General features: G+C 35.3%; 1 protein-coding gene and 1 non-coding gene across 3 annotated transcripts; one reads left to right on the plus strand and one right to left on the minus strand.

Annotated features, from left to right (window-relative positions):
- On the plus strand, nucleotides 4,029–7,282 carry LOC109819897 (UV-B-induced protein At3g17800, chloroplastic-like). 2 transcript variants are annotated; one of them, XM_020385865.1, is made up of 4 exons: nucleotides 4,029–4,119; nucleotides 4,219–4,375; nucleotides 5,084–5,388; nucleotides 6,377–7,282. In XM_020385865.1, exons 2-4 carry the CDS (start codon nucleotides 4,235–4,237, stop codon nucleotides 7,152–7,154), a joined length of 1,224 nt encoding a protein of 407 aa, XP_020241454.1. In that variant the 5' UTR covers nucleotides 4,029–4,119; nucleotides 4,219–4,234; the 3' UTR covers nucleotides 7,155–7,282. The 2 variants fall into 2 exon arrangements, with proteins under 2 accessions (XP_020241454.1, XP_020241455.1); XM_020385866.1 differs by having other exon boundaries at nucleotides 4,037–4,119; nucleotides 4,205–4,375.
- On the minus strand, nucleotides 9,486–9,558 carry TRNAV-UAC. The gene has a single exon. It is a non-coding gene; the product is annotated as a tRNA-Val (tRNA).

Consider the following 17,530-nt stretch of genomic DNA (forward strand, 5'->3'; position numbering starts at 1 on the left):
TGAACGTTGATCGGTAAGCGTTAAAAACCGACATTGTGAGGTGTAAACGTTATTCGGGCGAGCGTAGAAAACCCGGTTGTGATAGTGGATTTCTCCCCGGGAGTGGGGAGCGGAGACGTAGGACGGAAGGTCCGAACTCCATGATCATATTGTGTGTTTGCATTGTTTATTTACACTATCACTCTTATCTTGTTTATGTTTATTTCACCCTTGTGTTAGTTTATATATCCTTGCATATATTACCTCTTTGCTAGGATATATCTCTTTATTCATATTGCTTATTCTTGCTTATAACTCTTGTATTTCTATTTTGTAAGAATATATTTGTATTAGTTTTACTTGGTATAAAATCGGATTAGATTAGCTTAAGACCCTAATCACCCCCCTCTAGGGTCTAACAATAAATACCCCCATTGCTCTCATCTTTCATGACTATCCAAAAAATGTTTTAATCACGTTTTAACAATGGTTTAAGTTTTGTTTAATTTTGTTTAAGAAGCTTTTAAGAAATTGAGAGTTTGATTTTTGTGAAATCAATTTCACAAGAGCTAGAAGTGATTATCACTTGGTGTTTGAGCTTCAAATCATCTCTCTCACTCTTGTCATTTATTGGAGAAGTTTTCTAAACTCAATCTAGCTTTACATTTTATATTGTTTGATTATCATTTTATTAAGCTAGTGTTCATATTGAGTTTAGTTGATTTTATTTATCTCATTGTTACACACACCCACATTGAGCTTATTGTATTTACATTAGTATAATTTAGGTTGTGGGATTGTATCATTAAGTGTGAGCTTACATTGTGTTCTCATCCATATTAGAGAACAATCATTTGTTGTATTGTGCTTATTGTGAGATTCACTTTGTATTACACTAGTACACCAAGAGGAATGTGTGGTGAGAGATGGGGTTGCTTCCAAGAGGAGTGGCGTCGGTTGACGAACCTAGGGAGAGATTGTATCCGAGCACTTGAGGAAAGACACGGGCTAGAGACAAAGACACGGGCTAGAGACCATACTTAGAGGGTGTGAAGTGTAGTTACATTGTGAGATTGTGAACATTGATCGGTGAGCATTGAAAACCGATATTGTGTGGTGTAAACGTTATTCGGATGAGCGTAGAAAACCCGGTTGTGATAGTAGATTTCTCTCCCGGAGTGGGGAGCAGAGACGTAGGACGGAAGGTCCGAACTCCGTGATCATATTATGTGTTTGCATTGTTTATATCGCCCTATCATAATTGTATCTTTAGTTTATTTTGTTTACCCTTGTGTATATCACTTATCCTAGCTCACATATCTTGTTGTATTTCATACTTGCTAGGATAACTTGTTAATTAGTTTTAATTAGCATAAAATCGGATTAGATTAGTATAAGACCCTAATCACCCCCCTTTAGGGTCTAACAAACAGTACTTCGGTGCTATAGTAACCCCGGGTTTGCTACAGTGTCGCGAGGAGAGTGAGAAGAAAAAAAGAGAGATAAAAGTTCAGATTCTGGATAGCTGGGTGTCCGATTGCAGTGATTCAAAAGCCGTTGTCTTCAGAACAACAACGTCATCGAGGGTACGGTGCTAATTTCTCCGCGGGAGTTAGAGATTTTTGGTGAGACAGATTTTAGGGTTTTGGTGCCCTAGAGGTAACACTGTATCTTTCTCTTATGATTTAATCCTCAAGTTTAGGTGTAACTTGGAGGGATTGTACTCTTGATTCATAGTAAAATATTTCTCTCTGGATTGCTCCATGGACGTAGGCACGATTTGTCGAACCACGTTAAATCTTTGTGTTTGCTTGCTTGTGATATTTTTCATTGGTGCCGTTATTCGTTTAGTGTTTAGTTCCGCAGAATAATCTCCTTAAAACCCCCAACAGAAATGATCTTCCGATGTTGAGCGTGATGAGAAGAAGTTGAACGAGACTTAGGGAATCAAATTCTCAAACTCAAACTCTCTCAAACCATAGAACTTGATCTCTCAATCTTATGCAAATAGCTCTCTCTTTGTTGTTCTTATTGTTGTTATTAATCTCATTGTCAATCCCTCTTTAAATAGACCTTGATTGAATGAGAAAGAGGTTCTCTAATCAGAGTTTCAATAGGAGATTAAATCTATCAACGAAGGATGAGATAGAATCGTGATATCTGTCAAAATGCATCCAACCCATCAATGGTTAAACTCGACCATCGATGGGCCGTTGATGATCATCGATAGTTCACCGTACTCCATCGATTGTTTAAATTCTAGTTTCTAGAATTTACAGATTGTTGGTTGTACTCTATCGATGATTGAAGTGACCATCGATGGTTAACTCAATCCATCGATGGTTCTATTTCTTGTTTTTTAAAAATATAGATTGTTGACTGTAGTCAATCGATGACTTGTTCTAGGCTGAAATCAACTCTCGTGTTGATTTTTGTATCGTTTCGAGTCACAACTTGTTCATACATGTTTATTCCTGAAGGTGATATCATCTTACAAGCTAATTAGTACCAAATAATAGTTTGTTATTAATCAAATAAAAGATATTGCACGAATATAGTTACACCCCGAATAATGTTGTAACAAAAATCACGTTATTCCGCAAAACTAATTGAGGTTATTCGACTCTTCTATATAACTTACAGAAATTACAGATTAATAAGTTTAGTTTTTAGGCACGTGTAAATGCTAGTGTTGATTAAAGAATGTGTTGCAAAGATAAGAACAGCAGGGCGTGCGTATGAGAATCATACCTGTCACCTTACGATGCACTGGTTTTTCCTTCGCATCCTGTTCGAAATAATTTCATGGCCATAATTTTTTGTTTGAAATTTCTGTTTCATGGCTCAGAATCTTCCAGAAATATAAGGTTGGGCATTATTGACCACAAATAAGATTTCTAGATTCAACTTACGCGTCGATTTCATGACAAAAAGAACTTGCCAAGCTGGTCCGCAGGTAGTAATTCTCAATATTACCCCTGCATCACAAAGATAATTGTACTAGTATATGGAGAAAATATCCAATAAAAACGGTCCATAACGTTTAACATGCACCAACATTATTATATCCGTACATAAATCTCGGGATCTGATAATCCAACATTTAACATCCTTTAATGTACATTAAATGTTATGAATCAAGAATCATTTAATACTTTCTTTAGTATATACTTATAATTTGTGCTTTGCTTTTTCTTTTCGAAGATTCTTATTACACAAACTCTAAAGGGTGGCACTAGGGGCACACCCCCAACCACAACTCCAACTACAATGTACCGGGCTCCATATGAGACCCTAAAAATTTAAAATCACATGTGGGACCCGGTATACTGTAACAAATGAGAGAGAGGGTGTGGTAGGAGTTGTGGTTAGGGGTGTGCCCTTATCATTTTCCAACTCTAAATTGTAGAATCATAGAGTGAAAGAAAAAATATATGTCAAGAAGTGGACTTTTTAAAACGGATCAGTGTGCTTCCTTATTCTAATGCCTACTTGCTCGTATCAAATGAAAAATTAAAAATGTTAATTCTTCAAAACTTTTTAGTTATAACTTCGTTGCACAACAAACGCCAAATAATTAGATCTACATGTGTCCGCATAAATAAATGAATAATAAGTAATGAAGAATTAGTTGTCAATCTAAACTTAGAATTTTACCATCTAATTTGATATATCAATGTAAATATTTTTCCAAATTAGCTTTTCACAACTCTCTAAATATGATTAAATTATGTCAATATCCCATCACTTAAGGCATATGTAAATCATGTTCAAGCTTATCAATTTCCCCTCACTCAAATGCATATGTAAATCATGCTCGAATATCTAATGTTTTATGCCGGCAAATCACAGCTATGAAGCAGTGACAAACTTTCTATTCAAACGTGTTAATTAAAATTTGAATTAATAATACCCAAATTTAATATACTACCTCGTGGTTGCCTAATCAACAAGCAATGGCACGATTCGTAATTATCTCACAATCCAGGGTCAATCCCTGAAGAATATTCCGTCAACAATCCGCAAAATAAAGATCAACCCATTCCATCCTCACTCAATCCCATTCTCCATCGTGGACGTTTCAAGATCTCCGAAAAAACCCTAACCCCCCAATTTACATCGAGCCTTCCCTTTTGAAAGGTAAAATTCATTGATCTTGGGTCCTCGAGGGTTTAGATCCTATTTCCCCCTTCGATTCTCCGCTAACTGATTTTCTCATTACAGTTTTTTTTTCCATAGAAAAGGTAAGATTCTAATGGAAGCCTCAACGGCTCTTCGATCTGCGCCGATTTCTCTCAAATTTGGCGATTGCGGTTCGAGATCTTGCGTCGTCGCTGCTCGTCGGCGTAATTTTTCTTCTGATTCTAAATCCAATCTCTCCAGTGGATTTCTAAAGGTGAATTTCTAGTTTTGGGTTTATGGATTGATGTACTATGTTGATTAGGGTTAGGGTTTTAGCTTTCTGTAGTTGAGACTTATTATTGGGTTTTTTTTTCGTATTCTTAATCGAACTGCCTTTTTTTAGCTCGCTCACTGAAGCTTAAAAGTGAGATGTTGGAGGTTATCAGTTATTACTTTTTTTTTTGAGAAAATTATCAGTTATTACTTGTTATTAGATTGGATATGTGTCAAAGTTAAGATTTTTATTTGGGAATTTTCGGTTTTTCTTCCTCTTCTGCAGAATTTGCCAGTGACTGTGATTTATATGTGTAGTTGAGCAAGCCCTTAAATTTAATTAGGTAACTTTTTTTTTTAAATATTGAGATTTGTTGTTGGGTTTTCTTATATATATTTCCCGTGGAACCATGGTTTTTTGTAGATCTGGCTTGCTGAGTTTGCAATGATAATTTTGTGATGGAAATATATTTTGGGTGATATGTTCTGATTTCATTTACATCGGCCATATTAATGGGAAAGAGAATGGGAGATCGTGCCATTTATTTATCATTTACTTGTTTAGATATTTCAAGGTGTAGACTTCACATCAGCTACAAAAAGGAGTAAATTTTGTTCTTACAAAAAAAAGGAAAAAAAGAAAAAAAATGTAATACAGTCATGTTGTGATTGTATAACTCAAGGGTTTAAGACGAATTGATTTATTCAGGGCCGATGCTCAATCTCTTTATTGAAGCAAGGGAAGAGGCAGTCATCTCTTATTACATTTCAGAGGAAGTCTGGAATTAGAGCATCATCTACATCGTCTTCGGATCATTCTGATTCTTCCTCTCCGATTGCTCCGCTTCAATTGGAGTCGCCAATTGGCCAGTTCCTATCTGAGATACTCTACAGCCATCCCCATCTCCTTCCTGCTGCTGTTGACCAGCAACTTGAACAGCTTCAGTTGGATCGAGAAGCCCAGAAGGAGCAAGATGAACCACCTGCTTCCGACACTGACATCGTTTTATACAGGTAAAAGCTACTGACATTTTCTTTTATAAAATTCTTTTTTCTTTTAAATATTTATTTGTAATTTTTCTGTTGTGAAAAGGATATTTAAGTTGACTTTCGTCCCTGGATTCTTTTCTTTCACAAGTGGAATCCGTTTATTTTAGAGATCTTTGTTTCTGAGGGCTTCAACTAAATTTGAGCCCAATATATCCACAATTTTTTATATATGATATAGTTACGCTATGGATAGGAAGGTGTATTTTTTGTTAAATTACTGGGTATCTGGTAGAATTTGAGTTGTAGGGTTTATCCAATATGTTCTGGCTTTCATTCTAGCTACAAACAGTTTGTTAGTCATAGTAGAAATTAGAACTTCAGAAGAATAAATTTCTTGAATTTGTTGGGGTTATGATGAACGGTGTTATATACATTTTATATGAGCATAATAGAACATGACTAACTCATGTCTGATTGCCTAATTTAAATAACATAGCAAGCATAACAGAGCATGAATAGCACATGTTGATGTGCCTAATTTAAATAATATGGTGAATACTTTAAATAAGACAAAAGGTAAAAAATGTCGTATTCCATGGTGAGAGGCAAGTCATGTTTTTCACATGTTTTTATTTTTATATAGCTAGATAGTTTTCATTTAGCACCTCCCTCGAGCTCATAGAGAATTCTCATTGAGAGTGTGAAAAGTAAAAAATGTCGTATTCCATGCAGCACACAGTGGTTCTGATTAAATGAACCTATGTGTTGCGACTTATAGTAGAGGGCTAGAGGCTGATGATGAACCCAGATAAGCTCTTTGAAGGTGTAATGTTTAAATTTTCATATAATTTGCGGGTCTTTTTTTTCAAACAGTAAGTTTTTTTTGATGATATGGTATATCATATAGCGTCTTCTGTACCAGTAAGGTTGAAATAAATACGTTGCAAGAACTCTTGGTTTCCATGAAAAGTTCTATAATAATACCCTAACCTATCATGCATTGAATTTTTAGGAGGATCGCCGAGGTGAAGGCCAATGAGAGGAAAAGAGCTTTAGAGGAGATACTCTATGCTTTGGTTGTTCAAAAATTTGTGGAAGCCGGTGTTTCCTTGGTTCCCTCTTTATCTCCATCATCTGGTCCATCAGGGAAGGTGGATCAGTGGCCATCTGAGGATGACAAGCTCAAAACCCTCCATTCTCCAGAGGCTTACGAGATGATCAACAACCATCTCTCCCTTATCCTGGGCCAGCGCTTGGATGATCGAATCTCTGTTGCCCCAATTAGCAAGCTCAGGGTCGGGCAAGTATATGCAGCCTCTATAATGTACGGTTACTTCCTTAAGAGAGTGGATCAGAGATTCCAGCTTGAGAAGTCCATGAAAACTCTGAAAGAATCAATGTCCGATGAGTCTCAGCCCTCCGATACAAAACCTCATCCTGAAGTCTCTTCATTGTCTTCTTCTCCGAGCCTTAGTGGGATTGCTGACAGAATCAAGCCATGTAAATTGAGAACTTATGTCATGTCATTTGATGCAGAAACACTTCAGAGTTATGCAGCTATAAGATCGAAGGAAGCCCTTGGCATCATTGAGAAACATACAGAGGCTTTGTTTGGAAGGCCAGAGATTGCCATCAGTCCTCAGGGGACCATTGATTCTTCCAAGGATGAGATCATCAAGATAAGCTTTGGTGGGCTCAAGAGACTCGTATTAGAGGCTGTGACCTTTGGTTCTTTCTTATGGGATGTTGAGAGCTATGTGGATTCTAGGTATCATTTTGTTGCTAATTAAGTACTGTTTAGTTCAGATGTCGGTAATAAGTTTGTTGCAAGGCTGTTGACTTAAGTAACTTCTGTATGTGTAAAATATTTTGAATATTAAACACGGTAACTTATTGCAATATGATGAGTTGTTTTTCATGTGGCAAGGGTTTTTAAACTTTGTTGTTCTTGTTATTGATTCGACTTTCAGTTTGAGAGTTGGTTTATTTGCTTCTGCACATGATTGGTGTAAGATATATTAATGTTCTATTATAGATGATTTGCCAATTGCCATTGATAGAGATTAGCAGCATTGCTCAATATATCTGTATCTAAACCAAAGTAACTTTCTTGTTAAGTTGTAAGACATCCGCAGATAGTTTAGATCAACACATGCCCCTGAGAGCCCTGTTTTGGTTGAATTCTGTCAAGATTTTCTGTATTATATATTTATATGGTAAGAACAAACTTCAATTCCTTGTTGACAAGACTCTTAAGTAAGATTGAAGAGGTTGGAAAAAAAAAGTACTCTCTTTTACCCACGTAGACTGAATTCTTATTAATTCTACTCTCTTCTTTGCCTATTTATCATATGTCGACTTTATGGAACTCCAAAAAAATATCATAAATAAGAGCGAGGGCATAAAAAGTGATTTCAGGTGGGGATATGAAAATGGTAAAAGACAGCTCTATTTAAAGGCTTGGGATCCTTCAGCGAGAGACGAGCTTTATTGAGGACATACTGAGGACCCAATGAAAGGATACGGAGTCTGGCAGTCTCTCTCTTCTCACGAGACTATGTGCAAATAGTCGAAACCAAGTACTTCCCAGCTATCCAGCTATCTTTGGAAAGTGGGAAATGGCGCTTCTATCTCTATATGAAATGAAAAATGGATGATACCTGACTTCCAATTTAACCTGGAAAAATTAGATCAGCCTCGTGTTCCGATGATTGTTGAAGAACTAAATTGATGAGAAGACTTGTTCTTGGAATGTTAATATTTCAACGCATTTCTTTTAACTGAGTGGAGATTGCTGCAATAAAAAAAATATTCCACTTCGTAACGAATCGGGATCAAACGGAGATGAGATCTTGTGGCAATCAACAGCATTAGGCAAGTTTTCTTACAGGTCATCTTGTAAACAAATTATTCATGAGAGGTGGGGAGTGTCACCTTCTAATATCTTCATATGACTGATATTTCTCCCCCGTGTCCTTTCTGCAAGGTTTTTGAGTCGGAGGAGCATGTCCTTGTTTTCTTGTGCCTTTGCTAGGAGTATTGACGGTGCTGCTATCAATTTGGGTTCACGTGCATCGCAGCTCTCTAGGGATCATCTTGGAAACCTTACTGCTGTTGAGACTATTGCATTTCACCCCAGTAGAGCTGATTTCCCTGAGATTTTTGCAATCAAGGCTGCATTAAAATTGGCAGGAAATTGCCATTATCCTGTGAGTCTGTGACTATTGAAGGGGACGCTGAAGTGCTAATCAATTCAATCAATGGGACATCTTCTGCCCACAACTGGAGAGTGTCAAAAATTGTTGAAGATTGCAATAACACTCCTAACGACTCAAGATATTGTGCTTCATTCCATTTGCAGAGAGCTCAACAAGGCAGCTCATACCTTAGCTAAATTTGGCTTGATTCTAAATTGTTATGTTATATGGTCTAAGGGTAATCTACATGTGGATGGTGTAGATATCCTCTATCATGATCATGTAATGAAAAATATGATTAGTGGAATGTTTTTCTTTGGACTAACCCAACAAAAAATTATGGGAAGTTTACTTAGGTATCGTTTGGCAAAGGGTTAAGTGAGAGGTTAATGAGACTTAACCCCTTCTTAACCTGCCAAACACAAAAAATCTATATATGGATTACAGTGAGTTAACCCTCTATAATTTGCCAAACATGAAATATATAGAAATATTAAGCTAACCTCTCTAGAGGGATTAAAATGAGTTAACCCCTCAAAATAAGGGGTTTACTAATACTCCTATTTAGAAGGATTTAGAGCTAATCCCTCTAATTATAAAGAAAATAGTCAAAATCATTGTTATTTCCAAACACTAAAAATAATCATAAGGATTAATATAAAACTTATATAACGGGTTAATAATTTAGTCATTCGGATTATCGAATGGGTTAACTATGTTAATCCTTCTTCTTAATCTCTCTTCATTAACCATTTGCCAAATGGGGCCTAAGTGAATATATAGGGTAAAAAAAAGTATGGGGCATTTGAAATAAGAGCTTGCTTCAGTGCTTTGAAATTAGATTTATCTATTTTTCATTTAAAGGGCAAAATAGGTGCTTCATACAATTATACTTTTATCATTTCAAATGATCAAAAAAATTAATGTTGCTGCCCAGGATCGAACTGGGGACCTTTAGTGTGTAAGACTAACGTGATAACCACTACACCACAGCAACTGTTTGTGATAAGTGCTATCCAAACTTAATTTGTAATCATGAGTAGTTGTACGACTTACAACATATCTTATATAGTAAGTAATTATCATTACAAATCATACTTTTCCACGGTCAATAATACCATTTACGCTTTTGAATATTATATTTTAAACATAATTTATCCTAATCCTAATTATCCTATTATGTGAATTATATCACTATCATTAGGCATTTGTCCTCTTGGGCTCTCTAATGGCCCACGAGTAAATTGTACATGGACCTTGATAGGAGTGAAGATGTATACCCAGTCTTCATTAACAAATCTGGTTATAGTAAAATTTCAGTGTAGCTTTATCTATAAAACCAAACGATTAGTAGAAAGTTTGATCATTTAATTAAAAAAATGAAATTAATAGGCCCAAACAACCAAGAAGACTTTTAATTTAGCCAAAGTTATCCTGACCCTGATTATCCTATACGTAAATCAACAATTTAAAATCACTATAACTACTTATTTGTTCTATCATATAGCTGCCGTGAACTATAATCCTATCCTACTCCAACAACGTTATCCTATCCTAATCTTACGTACTAATAATTTAAAACTTCAAAGAAATTATACAGTTATTATCCAAATAAAACTCTATTATAATTATTATTCTCTCACATGTAATATCTCATGCCTATATATATAAGCGAAAAATTATAAAAAAAAATCATAACATTTATGTCTCCTTCAACAGATATGTGCCTTTGTTATTTTCTTATAAATTATTTAATAAGAAAATATGTTTCAATTACTATATGCTGATTTAGAGTTATTTTCCCTAAATATTTGGCACTTATTTGACATTCTAAAGAACAACCAACTACAAACTAATTTTCTTCCTTAACTTTACCTTTACTAGCTGCATTGTGATGTATGCCATCTATATGTGTTGGGGATTCAAAACAATCAAATCGAACCCTTGCCCTTCTGGACCTTGTGTTTGAGAGTAGGAAAGTAGAAAAAATCACAGCAAATAAAAGATAAAAACTTGCATAAAAATAAACAAGAAATAACACACCAGATTTAACGAGGTTCGGCAATTGTGAATGCATTCTCGGGAGCCACACTACACAATTCTTTGATTAATATTAAAGAAGATTATAATGCCCACAAATAGGATCTAATCTCTCTGAGATCTCTCTGAAGAATTCTCTCAAAACCCTCTTTTCTGATGTCTAATCTCTTCTAAGGCGTTCTATATATATAAAAACCTAAAATCAAAACATACTAGGAATTCTAAAACCAAAAAACAAAACAGATTATGAATCCTAATAACCTGTTACCAAAACAGATTAAGAATCATGTTACCAAAACAAATTAAGAATCCTGTTACCAAAACAGATTAGGAAACCTGCTATCCAACAATTTGTTTGATTCTAGCTTTGAGTCTATATCCTTTAGACTGACAATCTCCTACTTGGAGACCAAAACACAATCAACGAGCTCACCCGAACTCTCCATTCTTCGCAAGCATCATCCTACACGAAAAAAATCCATTCTTCAATCATCATCAACCCGGCGATCTCGACGATCCTCCTGGTGTAGCTCCGCCTTCATCTCTTACACGTGAAGGCCAACTGAATTTGCGCACAACTCTAGTTTGTCAATGGTCAGGGGGATAATATCCTCGTATAATCCACTCCTTCCCGCTATTGGAACCCCTTCACGACTAATCTGGTCTTGTATCTCTGGCTTTCATCACTCTCCTGCTTGACCCGATAGACCTATTTGTTTTGCAAGGATTTCATCTGTGCATGTAGCTGGACTAACTCACATGTCTCATTAGTGTGTAGAGAATCCATCTCCTCTTGCATCGCATGCTCCCACTGCTAAGATTCACTCACTTGTATAGCCTCCTCATAGCACTCTGGTTCTTCACTATCTGTCAAAAGCAAATAATCAAGTGATGAGAGATATCTGGGATTCGGTTTGGGTACCCTGGATGACCTCCTAAGCTCCACGCCCTGGGTAGTTGTCTCTGCACCTGGAGCCTCCTCCATTCTTCGGTCAAAATTATAAAAAAATTCATAACACTACTATAAGGTGCAATAAAACCAGACATTATCATATATCCAGCATTGCTAGAGATAATATTTATCTACAATATTAACATGAAACCAAATTATTAACTAATATTTTTTAAAACTAATAAAATAGTTTATATTTTAGTTTAAATTTATCACCTTTTATAAAACGCGATCCCCTTGGAGGAGGCATGGGCAATGCATCCTTCAAACTGTAAAGTCATTAGTTAACCCTTCCCGTCAAATCATGACATAACAAAATAGCTTATTAGGTATAACAACTCCAAGCCCATTTTGTGTGAGACAATCTTTGCGACTATGAAATCGAGCAACTAGGTTATCAGGGACAAAAGCATTAATGTGTATTACATCAATCATACTAATACAGTCCAGACCATTAAACATACATAATATATAAATTTCCTATTTTATATTACATATTAACTTATGAAGTATATATATAATGGATTGAAAAATAATCCACTTTACCTCAAACTAAGGGTACCAAGTTGATCTACAACGAACCTAATCTGATACCTTGCAAAATTCGCTTGCTTCATTAGTAATGGCCTCAGTTTTAATATTGCCACTAGGACTGTATTGAAGTACCTAATAGTTTTGCCTGAACGTATGAAGTTTATACCAACAACCCTATTTTATGCATTGTCATACTATGTGTAAAAATATAGCAACTTGCTCCTCAACGGAAACATATATGGTATTTTTAAGAAGTCTAAACTTTCGTAACATGTAGAGAAGGTTAAAAATAGACCTCTATACATTCTTAAGTAGTCATTAGTAAATGTCCGACCCTCATAGAACAATCGGTCCATATAAGCATATTTCTTAGTGAATCTCTCGACTTTGGTGGTTCCCTAGGAGTAACTTCTTCTCTTTCATTCTCAAACAATATAAAGTAAGCACACACTATACACACCACATATGTAGCAAAACAACTTAGTGTAGCATCTCTAGTTTTTGAAGGTTTCATATTCTGCATAAAATAAAGAAAACAATATTATAAAATTAAAAAATCAACGCATGTGGTTATTATAAAAAATAGCCAATTTAGTTCTCACATCAACAAAAACTAATATGATTCTCACATCCTAGTAGCGGTTGTTATCTCTAAAATCTATTTTCTCATGCTTCAAGTAAAGAATGACTCATTCTTTCGATAAATTCACTTTACATTAAAAAAAGGCAAGTTCCCACAAAATTAATTATACCAGAAAACTCATAAAAATTACATTTTCACTTGTAGATGCTATACATTTCACTGATATAAGAAAAACACATAATTTTATTATAACCGGTTTCTAAAATCACATATTTTTATTATAACTAGTTTAGGAGTAACAAAGTTGTGAATAGAAAGACTACGAATAAGCATTTCAGGAAAAACTATTAACCCTAATAAAACTAGTGCAATTAAGAAGAATGATATGTATGAAACTATTGCATAAGAACAAGAGCATTTGAAAGTGCAGAGCCTAAAAACTACTTGAAAAGCATAAACACGATTGTACATTAGTTTCCCCAGAGATCAATATTTTTTCAAATTGAAGAGTATTGCCTCTGCTCCTATCAAAGACTATAATAAAAAAACTAGTTAAAAAGTTAACAATTTCCCCATTCAATGATTGATCCCTATGTATCCTATATAAACTTACAGAATCCATCATAGCCTTACATAAAGGAAATTCTTCAATGAATTCTAGTCATCAAATTATCTCAAATCTATAATAGATTTTTTTAATGAGATTTATCTCATAATTTACAACCTATCAACTTAAGTGAGAAAAAAAACTAGTTCATTTAATTCATAAATTGGTTTTTAATGCAAATCCCTAAATTTAAAGCATAAAAAAATAAGTGATAATTAATGCAAAAACAAATCTATTTATTTCATATGAACAACGCCCCCCCTCCCCCCAACCCAAAAAAAAAAAAATGTTTGATAGTGTGTCTCAAAGGAACTATAACTAAAGGTTCAAGCTTTATGAAAGATTTATACAAATAATATAGAAATATTGCATAAATTTACAATAAAAAAAATCTAAAATTTAACTTTTACTATAATACCTTTTTGGTGCAGCCAAGAAAAAGAACAAGGATGAAGGAACAAGAAGGCTTTTTGCCACAAAGATATGGTGAATAGAAAATTTGCCGTGAGCGTGAGAAAACCTTTTCACACTAAAGAGTAGGTGATGAGGATATCACCAAAGGGAACTAATCACTTCTGAAGAGATCCTTATTTATAATTTTGAGATCAAACACCCCCCCCTCCCCCCCCCATACACTCTAATTCTATCGTGTTTGCTGACTAATTAATATGAGCTATCAAATAGAGGAATGATTTGCAATTTTTTGACGTTGAAAGGTCCTCTAAGCTCCTTCTTGATGTATGGCCCTCTGGGGTTTCTGTATCTTCCCTACACAAGACAAGAACATGCAAGATAGTCCGGAGTTAGATATCTTCGGTTGTTTCTCTGACGATCAAGTCAATGAATGATCTTGAGTGAGGAAATATAGAGTTAGCTATTAGTTGTGTTAAAAAAGGCTAAAGAGAATTATCTCATGCAGTTCCTCTCCTTTTTATAGTGGATCTGAGAGGTAAAAAGGTAACTTGAGCTGCGTCCAGCTAGGCAGCTGAGTCAGTAGACATGTGTTACATGTCGGTTGTTGAGGAATGTGAGTTATCTAGTCATTTATTATGGGAATGACAACAGGTGCTCGGTGCTGACTGGGTCTGATGAGTCATAAATGCTATAGGAGCTAGAGAAATGATGACTTTGTCAGAGAAGTTATGTTCCAGGATTCACACAAGGTTACAGTTCAAGGTAAAACCCAGATTGTCAAACCTGCCATGCACCAACATCATGCAACAACATGTTTCACCATCACAGTTACTATCTCTCTAGTAGAATCAACAAAGAGGTGTAGGTACAAACATGCAAATAATAATAAAGTAGTATATGAACTGAACAATCATAGAAGAAGTATGAGAATAAACACCACATGAGTCCAAACAAAATAATATACGAATATCTCTGAGTTGTAACAAATGTATCATATCTCAAAATAAAGAGTCAAAAGAAATATCTCTGAGTTGTAACAAATGTATCATATCTCAAAATAAAGAGTCAAAAGAAATCTCTCTAAGGCACTCAGCCTCTACAAAATAAAATACAAGTCTAGAGTCTGAAAATAAACAACTATATGTGGAGCTCTAAAATAGCTATAAATATAAATAACTAGATGGAATCTAAAATGCAATCCCATCAACTTGTGACTCTCCGTACGTCGGACTCGTTGTCGGAGGAAAACAACGAGCGTCAAAGCGCTAGCGAGATCATCTCCACCGCCCCTAGGAGGAATGAGTAAGAGGATATAAGAAAATAGAGTCAGTACATATAAGTATAAAGTCATCAATACTGCGCTAAATGGAAATTGATATTTAGAGATTCATAACATGAGAATGGGTACGTCAAGCGAAATAATCAAAATAAGGAAACCCTCATGTATATACCTCGTATCCCAAATTATGAATCGTAAAATATCAATTTCAACTAAGAATAAAAAATACAAGTGAAATTAGTAACTAGAAATCCACAACTCGAGACTGGTACGTCGAGCAAAATAATTCAAATAAGAAAACCCTTATGTATATACCATATATCTCGAGCTATGAATCACTAACTACTAACTTCAAACATATATATGAACAACCATCACAAACAAAAATATTACAACTTCTACCCTCAATCATAATAAAATAATTTATTACAATCTCAGACTACCCTTATGTAGCTGGCGCCATCGTAAGGAAATATTATCCAGCTCAAACATTGCAATATACCATATCATGTATGTCATATATCCAATGTATACCCTTTTCATGGTTAAACTACATAGGATCATACTACAACTGTATATATGTTTGCATCTCTTCTTGCAATAGCGATAGTCTTGTAAGGTTCTTACTCAATCGCTCTGCGGTAATAGGTTTTATCTCCCTATTCCGGTTACATGAAATAATGATACTCTTGTAAGGTTCGCATAATAACATATGGGTTCGACTTCCTTACTCAATCATTCTACGATAATAGGTTTTATCTCTCTATTTCAGATATGCTTCCAGATGATCGTACAATAGTGAATAGGCACATCAGCCCAATCCGAAAAAATACACCGATCACCTTCGAGTATTTAGTACAACCGAGGTCCCATTATGGGCAAAACAACCAAATACTCCTAGTGTGATACAACTAAGGTCTCATTACAGGATAAACAACCGCACTGAGCATCCATAACTGATGAGCAATGCTTTATCATATGTTATTTCACTTTCATCTACTTAATGTGTGTCAAGTTTCTCGACAATGCATATCAATTCAATATATACTAAGTGTACGTACATAAATCTCGGTGTACGTGATAATATCTGGTGTTCACCAACATCTCAGGTGTTAAACAGGTCATAAACATCATATAACATCTTAGAAAGATCAAGAAAAATCCCTCAAAAACAACAAACGTGAGTCGAAACATGCACATGCTTCTGCCTGACTGGCGGTCGATCATGCTTAAGCGGTGGTCGATCGGACCACGTTCAGTAGCTACTCAGGCTTCTGCCTAGCAGGCGGTCGACCACATATATGAGGCGGTCGACCGGACCGCAAACAGCAGCCTGCTCTGCAGGTTTGTGATGTTTGTGTTTGTGCATGTTTTTCATGATCTAACTTGTTTAATTCATCATAAAACTTTTGTAGAACATTGTAAACATCAGATTAACATATATGGAGATCATTAAACACATGAACCATGATTAATTGTATAAGATATCATGGACAACCCCTAACCATGCACGAAAACGTCGATACGTCGATGAAAACATCAAAACTCAGTTAAAACACGCTATTATTTACTTTCAGATCTTAAAACATCTCTGGAAATTTATTCTTAATCTTTTAAACATAGAAAGATCTAATATTTATTCATATAATATAAAAGGATTGCTTTTATACTCAAATTAGTTGATTAGGCTCAATGAAATCACATTAAAACTCATTAAAAACGTTTAAAAACTTGGGAGTAGGGTTAGCAGAGATGAAACTCGCTTGAGACTTGTTGAAAAATGTGCAATATACAAAGTCAAGGTAGATCCCTGATCTACAAGCCCAAACCAAACCGAAATCTCGCTCCGAAAGCTCTTAAACACCCTCAAAAGAGATCTAGGGTTTAGGAAAGGGTTTGGTGGCTACTAGGTTTTTAGAATACTAAAATAATATGTAAAAACTCGTGATCATGATATATATATATATATATATACGGACCGCAAAAAAATAGATATGCAGGGATTTTGCCTGTGTGCATATTTTTGACTCATTTCTTTCTCACGTATGAACTTGTTTATACTCAAAACACGTGTTAGTGTACTCATACACTTTTTAATGATATTCATCTCAATAAATATCCACTTATAATAGTTAATCACATATTAATTAAATTTATCAATCATTAACTCAAATTTTTTGGGGTTTTACAAGTTAATGCAAGGGAAGGCAGCTATTGGCGCGGGGTTCGAGAAAACTACCGATTCTTTTAATCATTCGACTGATGGTCAACTATACCTGTTGACAGCTAAATATAATGGGCAAAGTGGGGTCATTCGCAGGACTGACTGGCGAGATTTGATAAGAAGTACTGCCTTTTGATTCGGATATGCGAGATGTCGGCAGAACAATAGGCCAAGTTGGGTGGCTTGTGGAGTCGATCGAAGGGTTGGCCGAGTAGTATCGGCTTTGGTCTCGGTTATGCGAGATGTCACCTGAACAGTGGACCAAATTGGGTGGACATTATCTTCATCTTGAATTAGATGTATTAGGTATAGTGTAGGATACGTGGTGGTTGCTCT

The sequence above is a fragment of the Asparagus officinalis genome, chromosome 8 (genome assembly GCF_001876935.1).
Source record: "Asparagus officinalis chromosome 8, Aspof.V1, whole genome shotgun sequence".
NCBI classification, from domain to species: Eukaryota; Viridiplantae; Streptophyta; class Magnoliopsida; order Asparagales; family Asparagaceae; genus Asparagus; species Asparagus officinalis.

What these genes read in the sequence shown, in the direction of transcription:
- LOC109819897 (XM_020385865.1), top strand. Translation starts at nt 4,235, where the DNA reads ATGGAAGCCTCAACGGCTCTTCGATCTGCGCCGATTTCTCTCAAATTT. An exon ending in TCTCCAGTGGATTTCTAAAG is followed by an intron (nt 4,376 to 5,083) that starts GTGAATTTCTAG and finishes TGATTTATTCAG; the next exon opens with GGCCGATGCTCAATCTCTTT. An exon ending in ACTGACATCGTTTTATACAG is followed by an intron (nt 5,389 to 6,376) that starts GTAAAAGCTACT and finishes TTGAATTTTTAG; the next exon opens with GAGGATCGCCGAGGTGAAGG.